We start from the raw sequence: 6,404 nt of genomic DNA, 5'->3' as shown, positions 1-6,404 counted from the left end.
ATAGAGAGAATATCACTTGTTTATTCCCCTACCTTTGAAGATAATAAAAATATGATAAGCAATCAACTAAGTTTGTATCTTTGGGAAGCTTTCTCTAAAGTAAAGCTGACTCCAAAGCCATCCACCATTCGAATCGTCCAAAATTGCATATCAATCATCCCCAATGAATAGTGAAGAAATATTTCACACTGTAACGTTTAAAATAAACATCTCATGGTGTGACAATTCGATAGTGTCCATAAATGTCGTACATGATTATTGCTCCATAATGCAAAACGTCCGCATTATCTGGCTTGCCAAAACTAGTAAAAGAATTGAAGTAGAGAGAGCGAGAGAGAGATAGAGATATAAAGATAGAGAGTGAGATAGAGAGATACAGATAGTGAGCGAGATAGAGAGATGGAGATAAAGAGCGAGATAGAGAGATAAAGATAGTGATTAATTAGGAGAGATCGAGTGAGATTAAGAAAGAGAATGATTACGAGAGAGAGGGAAAGAGGTTGAGAGTATAGTTCGGGATCATCCCGGATGTGGACAATGGAGGGAAGGGACGAATTTCATCCCATCCGACGTCCGGATTCAGCGTAGGGACAAAGGACAGGACGAATTTTCGTCCGACGGTACGAAAACCGTCCCGTCCAGTCCTTCCGGAGCAAATTTCGTCCCGTCCAGGGAAAAAACTGTCCCATCCCTCGTCCCGGACAGAAAGAAACTATTTGATATTTTTAATCTATTAATATAGATTTTTCTAAGTTTTTAAGGGAAATATGGAGGAAAGAGAATCCAAATGGACTTATGTACAATGATTTTGAGCTGCGTCAGACGAAAACTGTCCTGTCCGATGGTCCCTGGGACGAATTTTCGTCCCGGATTTTGTTCATACCCTTGAACTATAGTTGAGAGGGAGTGATTAAGAGAGAGAGGGAGAGAGTGAGATTGAGGGAGATAGAGAGATGAAGAGAGAGGGACAGATTGAGTTTGAGAGAGATAGAGAGATGAAGAGAGAGGGAGAGAGTGAGTTTGAGAGAGATAGAGAGATGACATAAATGCTAAGCCCCTCTTTCTCTCAAACACGTCTCTAGGCGTTGAGCGAGAGAGATAGCGATAGAGTCCAAGATGGATTGATAGAGATACGGAGAGATAAATGACTATCCTTGTGGAAGGGATACACGACTATCCAACGAAGGATGCATTCTTTGCGAGGTCGAAAGCTTCTTCACTCCCTGTATCGAAACCGGCACTTCTCAAAATCAGAAGGACAAACTTTGCCACAGAAATCGCACCCATTAGCGAGATGGTCGCTGCACAAGCCATGGCTGATTCCTTTCATCAAATCCTGCGTCTCCCTCTCGCAACTCCGGCAACTACACGCCCTCATCCTCCTCTCAGCGGTCGGCCGTGACCCCGCCATCTCCGTTGCCTTCCTCTCTCGCGCCGCGGCACTCCCCTCGAACAACTCCAATGCCTTAGACTATATCCGGCGCGTGTTCGAAGCTGTACACAAACCCTTCACTCCCCATTACAATGCCATCATAAGAGCCTACGTCCACAGCTCATCGCCCGAGGAAGCCTTCTCGCTGTTCATGGCCATGCGGCGGCGCAAAATCCGGGCAGACCCAGCTTCGTTCACCTTCGTTCTCAAGGCCTGCACTCGAACTCGACTTCTCTTAGGCGGCGTTCAGCTCCACGGCTTGATAATCCGCGATGGTCATCAGCCTGATTCTCTACTGACTACCTCTCTGATGGACCTCTACGGCTCCTGCGGGTGCACTCTCGAAGCCGAGCTACTGTTCGCTGGAATGGCGGACAGAGACCTCGTCTCATGGAACGTTCTCGTTTCTTGCTACACCCACAATGGTAGAAGCAAGGACGCGCTTGTCCTCTTCGATCTGATGCAGGATCCGAGATACGGGATGGAGCCGGACATGGTGACCTGCTTGCTGCTGCTCCAGACCTGCGCCAATCTAAGCGCCTTCCAGTTCGGCGAGAGAGTCCGGAAATTCGCCGAGGATCGCGGCTATGGCCGGGCACCCAACCTGAGGAATTCGCTCGTGACGATGTACGCCAAGTGCGGGGCCATGGAGAAGGCGCTGGACGTGTTCAGAGCGACGCCTTGCAAGAGCGTGGTCTCCTGGAGCGCGATAATCTCTGGGCTGGCCATGAATGGGCGCGCGGAGGAGGCTCTGGAGGCCTTCTCAGCGATGAAGAGGGCCGGAATCGCCCCCGACGAGCAGACCATTACCGGGGTGCTCTCCGCTTGCAGCCATGCAGGGTTAATCGACGAGGGCCTTCGCTTGTTCAACTCCATGGCCGCCGAGCTGAGGGTGGCCCCCAACCTGCACCACTACGGCTGCGCCGTGGACCTCATGGCTCGAGCCGGGCGGCTCGAGCAGGCGTACGGGCTGATCGTGAACTCCCCACAGATCAAGCCAGACGCGAAGATCTGGCGGACCTTGCTCAACGGCTGCCGGAACCACCGCCAGAGCGAGCTGGGAGAACGAGTGTTGTTGCATCTTGACGAGCTCAAGGCGCGAGAAGCCGGGGACATGGTGCTGCTGCTGAATATCTACGCCGCGGCCGGAGACTGGGAGAAGGTGGCGGAGCTGAGGAAGACGATGAAGGAGAAGAAGATCCAGACGCAGCCGGGGTGCAGCTCCATTGAGGTCGCCGGGCGGGTCCACGAGTTCCAGGTATTTCGATTTGAACTTTTGCCGCTGTGCTTAAACCTATCGCTTAAAGCTACAGAAACTTGGATCTTAACACCAGGTGGAAGACGGCGCGCACCCGAGGAAGCGAGAGATTTACGAGATGCTGGGAGAGGTGGAGAAGCAGCTGAAGATAGCGGGGAGAGCGGCGAGGCTGGAGGCGGAGCTGCATTGGTGCGGGGAAGAGGAGAGGGAGGTGGCGCTGTCGTTTCACAGCGAGAAGCTGGCCATCGCTTTCGGGCTGCTCTCGACTAAGCCCTGCGAGACGATAAGAGTGGCGAAGAATCTGCGGACCTGCGCCGACTGCCACGACTTCGCCAAGGCCGTGTCCGCCGTTTACAATCGTCGGCTCGTCATCAGAGATCGGTCTCGCTTCCACCACTTCCGCGAGGGCCGCTGCTCCTGCAACGACTACTGGTAAGCAACTCGAATCAAGGGTGCCTGTCCAGCGTTGAAGAGGAGATGTTGTAGGAGCTTTGCGAAAGCTTCCATGAATTAGAGGGTAAAAAGTATTCCTATTGCTTGTGAAAGGGGGGAGCTTTGTGGGGGATTAAAGGGGAGAAAGACAAGGGGTCAGGGGAAAGCGTGAGGCGGGGGCGGCGGCGGGTTGGAGGGTCCGGGAACGGGCAAGGGGCTGCCTTGGAAGTTGCCGGCGCGCGGGTTTGTGTTGGCGCCTGGCTCCGCGTAGTCATTCCCTAAGAACTCGAGCAACTTCTCTCTTATTCTGGTCTGCAACGAGGGAGACGAACCTGGTGATAAACAACAAGACGAAGAAGAAGACGAAGAAGAAGACGAAGAAGAAGAAGTTACCCTCCCCAAGACGGATTGGAAGGTTTCTCCGGCGAATTTAGCGGTCTTCACATTCCTCGCGAATCCTAGGACGGAGAAGGAACAAGAGAATTTCAGAGATAGACAGAGAGGAGGGGGGTCTGATTATTTGCTGCTACCTGGGAAGAAGGAGAGACAGAGAATCGCCGAAATCAGCACAAGCGCGGCGAGGAACGCTGGGCGAGCTCTCATGGCGGAGGCCACGATTTTCCTTCTTAGATCTTTCTAGATTTCTGGACGGCGGTACCACCAGTGCTAGCTTCTGACAATAAAACCCCTCTTCCTCTTGATCTATCTCCCTCGTTCTCACCGTCGTCGACTGAGCTTATCTGCTACGGTTGGATCTTCTTATGTGGACTTTAATACCGCCCATGGTCCATATTTCGCCCCTTCTCGGTCAACCCCTTTTGCATTTCTCCGTCTCTGGGCCCGTCATCTCTCTCTGTCCTCTAGTTTTAAGAGAGAGAGAGAGAGAGAGAGAGAGAGAGAGAGAGAGAGAGAGAGAGAGAGAGAGAGAAGCCGATCTTTGTCGGGTGAACTTCCTTCGCAAACTCTCCAAACCGAGGTGTAAAGATGGACTGGAGGAGAAGAAGACGACCAGCAACAGCTGCCCTTTCTGAAAGTTGGAAATCTCTCTCTTACTCTCGCTCTTCTCTCGAGTTTTGATAAAGGAGCAAGAGAGAGAGAGAGAGAGAGAGAGAGAGAGAGAGAGAGAGAGAGAGAGAGAGAGAGAGAGAGAGAGAGAGAGAGAGAGAGAGAGAGAGAGGGCAAGAACCCAATCTTTCTCAAGAGAACTTCCACCCGAAACCCGCCTAGAGTTTCATATTTACATCGACAAAGGGAAGACAACTGCCGACGGCAGCCCTCAGCCAAATTTAGAACATTCCTGGAAGCAGAGAGAGCGAGAAACGGCAGCTGGGTTCGCGAGAAAAGCCTTAGAAGCTCCGGCCATTGGGCCAACGGGAATGGCCTTAGCCTCCTCGAACCCTTCAAAGACACCAACACTCACCCGTATAGAGCTCTTGCCCCGAGCGTTATCCGCCGGCGGCGGCGGCGGCGGTGCAACGAAACCCTCCGCCGGGTAGAGATAAAGCGGGCGCGCGCTCGGCTTGTTGATGGGGCGGCGAGCGGCGGTGGAGTGCTTGCTTCTGCGGCGGCCGGCGCCGACGGGGACGTTCCTCATGGCGCCGCCGGCCGTCCAGTAGCGCTGGCAGTTTTTGCAGAAGTAGCGAGGCTGCTTGAGGTTGTAGTTGTTGTAGTAGCAGAACTTGGTTACCGTGCTTTGGCACCGCGGACATGGTAGCTTCTTCTCCAGTTTCACTGTGTCTTCGCCCCTCTCTCCGGCGCCAACCAAGCTGCGCTGATCCGATGCCAAGTCTGAGCTCTGAATTCCAGGAAGAAAAGCGCCATTTGCAGGAGATAGTAAGAAAGAGAAAGATTTGGAGACAGAGAGAGAGAAAGAGATTTGCACAGAGAGAGAGAAGGATAGATAGATAGGTAGATAGATAGACAGATAGATAGATAGATAGGGAGAGAGGGAGAAGGATATAGAGTTTGAGAGAGAGTTTTGCAGAGAGATAGATAGGGGGAGAGGGAGAAAGATACAGAGTTTGAGAGATAGAGTTTGCGCGGAGAGAGAGAGATTTGCAGGGAGCGAGAAGGATAGATAGATATAAAGAGATAGATAGGGAGAGAGCGAGAAGGATATAGAGACAGAGAGAGTTTTGCAGAAAGAGAGAGAGAGAGAGATTAGCAGAGAGAAAAGGATACAGAAATGGATAGAGAGAGGGAGAGAGAGAGAGATTTGCAGAGAGAGAAGGATACAGAGATGGATAGAGAGAGGGAGAGAGAGAGAGATTTCACCTTTCCTCCTTGTTCTCCGTCGTACTGAAGAAGTTGGGGCACTGGAACAGAGATCATCTTGCCAAAGAGCTTAACGAGCTCGACGCCCTCGGCCATAACAGTCTACCTATCTTGTTCTGTCTCTGGATATGGTGGCTTCCTTCCTACGCTTGTTTTTTTCGGTCTATTTCTCTCTCTGTACCTTCTCCTGAGCATTACCTCTCTATAACACAGTCTCTAGGAAGCTCTCTGGGTAATAGTGACGAGGGTAGTTGACACATCGGCACCTAGAAGTTACTCTGAGCCACAGACTCTTTTGTGGCCTCCGCTGCCCGTTTTTTGATGCGCATCTCCCTTTTTTATAGAGCCGAAAGCAATTCCCAATACCGAGTTCTCTCTTTTTCCGTATATTTTTGTATCTATCGCTCTCTTTCCGTCTCCGAATAGATTTTAAAATGTTTATTTCATCAGTCAAGTGGCAATCCACGATATTTCTTTTCGTGATAAAGTCGGCGAGCTGAAAGGGACTTCAACGTTTTTCGGCAGTAATGGGTACGGTAGAAGGAATTACGATAATTTTGTCTTATAAAGGATACGACCTGTCATGTAGCACGAGAGAAGAGAGAGATTGAGACACAGAAATATATATATAGACACATGTATATACAAATATACAGCTAGATAAATAGATAGAGAGATAAAAATATATGGAATTATAGCTATATAGATATACAGATAGATAAAGAGAAAGATAGAAAGATATATAGACATATGGATTTATAGATATACAGATAGATAACGAGAGAGAGATATATAGATATATAGATGTATAGATAGAGGTAGGAGAGAGAGAAAGAGCGGCGTTGGGGAACCTGTAGAGGATTGTGTTGAAATCCCTTCTTCCCTCTTTAATTAACAGTTATGATGATGCTGAAACTCTAAACGGAAACCTTCGGACATAAGTTGCTGACGTCGATCTGTCAATTTTCCTTGAAATAGAAACAATAAAGCAAGGCTCCACCAAAAACA

At 50.1% G+C, this 6,404-nt stretch overlaps 3 protein-coding genes across 3 annotated transcripts; 1 reads left to right on the top strand and 2 right to left on the bottom strand.

Annotated features, from left to right (window-relative positions):
• Positions 1 to 914: 914 nt before the first annotated feature.
• On the top strand, positions 915 to 3,126 carry LOC144713473 (Pentatricopeptide repeat (PPR) superfamily protein). Its single transcript, XM_078588063.1, has 2 exons — positions 915 to 2,690; positions 2,767 to 3,126. The coding sequence occupies exons 1-2, from the start codon at positions 1,188 to 1,190 to the stop codon at positions 3,124 to 3,126; spliced, it is 1,863 nt and encodes a 620-aa protein (XP_078444189.1). The 5' UTR covers positions 915 to 1,187.
• Positions 3,127 to 3,180: 54 nt separating this feature from the next.
• LOC144713476 (uncharacterized) lies at positions 3,181 to 3,869 on the bottom strand. Its single transcript, XM_078588065.1, has 3 exons — positions 3,653 to 3,869; positions 3,516 to 3,580; positions 3,181 to 3,434 (listed from the first exon to the last, which is right to left on the bottom strand). The coding sequence occupies exons 1-3, from the start codon at positions 3,723 to 3,725 to the stop codon at positions 3,279 to 3,281; spliced, it is 294 nt and encodes a 97-aa protein (XP_078444191.1). The 5' UTR covers positions 3,726 to 3,869; the 3' UTR covers positions 3,181 to 3,278.
• A 331-nt stretch (positions 3,870 to 4,200) lies between these two features.
• LOC144713706 (cyclic dof factor 1-like) lies at positions 4,201 to 5,695 on the bottom strand. The gene is made up of 2 exons (XM_078588374.1): positions 5,397 to 5,695; positions 4,201 to 4,917 (listed from the first exon to the last, which is right to left on the bottom strand). Exons 1-2 carry the CDS (start codon positions 5,490 to 5,492, stop codon positions 4,399 to 4,401), a joined length of 615 nt encoding a protein of 204 aa, XP_078444500.1. The 5' UTR covers positions 5,493 to 5,695; the 3' UTR covers positions 4,201 to 4,398.
• Positions 5,696 to 6,404: the final 709 nt, after the last annotated feature.

The sequence above is a fragment of the Wolffia australiana genome, chromosome 16 (assembly GCF_029677425.1).
Source record: "Wolffia australiana isolate 7733 chromosome 16, ASM2967742v1".
NCBI classification, from domain to species: domain Eukaryota; kingdom Viridiplantae; phylum Streptophyta; class Magnoliopsida; order Alismatales; family Araceae; genus Wolffia; species Wolffia australiana.
The sequence above is the reverse complement of the archived record's forward strand: the minus strand, read 5'-3'. Positions and strand labels throughout refer to the sequence as shown.

Bases quoted from the DNA above. Each gene is read 5' to 3' on its own strand.
- LOC144713473 (XM_078588063.1), top strand. From the start codon at position 1,188: ATGCATTCTTTGCGAGGTCGAAAGCTTCTTCACTCCCTGTATCGAAAC. The intron at 2,691-2,766 runs GTATTTCGATTT...TCTTAACACCAG, and splicing joins GGCGGGTCCACGAGTTCCAG to GTGGAAGACGGCGCGCACCC.
- LOC144713476 (XM_078588065.1), bottom strand. From the start codon at position 3,725: ATGAGAGCTCGCCCAGCGTTCCTCGCCGCGCTTGTGCTGATTTCGGCG. The intron at 3,581-3,652 runs GTAGCAGCAAAT...TCTCCGTCCTAG, and splicing joins CTGTCTCTCCTTCTTCCCAG to GATTCGCGAGGAATGTGAAG. The intron at 3,435-3,515 runs GTAACTTCTTCT...CCCTCGTTGCAG, and splicing joins TCCAATCCGTCTTGGGGAGG to ACCAGAATAAGAGAGAAGTT.
- LOC144713706 (XM_078588374.1), bottom strand. From the start codon at position 5,492: ATGGCCGAGGGCGTCGAGCTCGTTAAGCTCTTTGGCAAGATGATCTCT. The intron at 4,918-5,396 runs GTGAAATCTCTC...CCTGGAATTCAG, and splicing joins ACGGAGAACAAGGAGGAAAG to AGCTCAGACTTGGCATCGGA.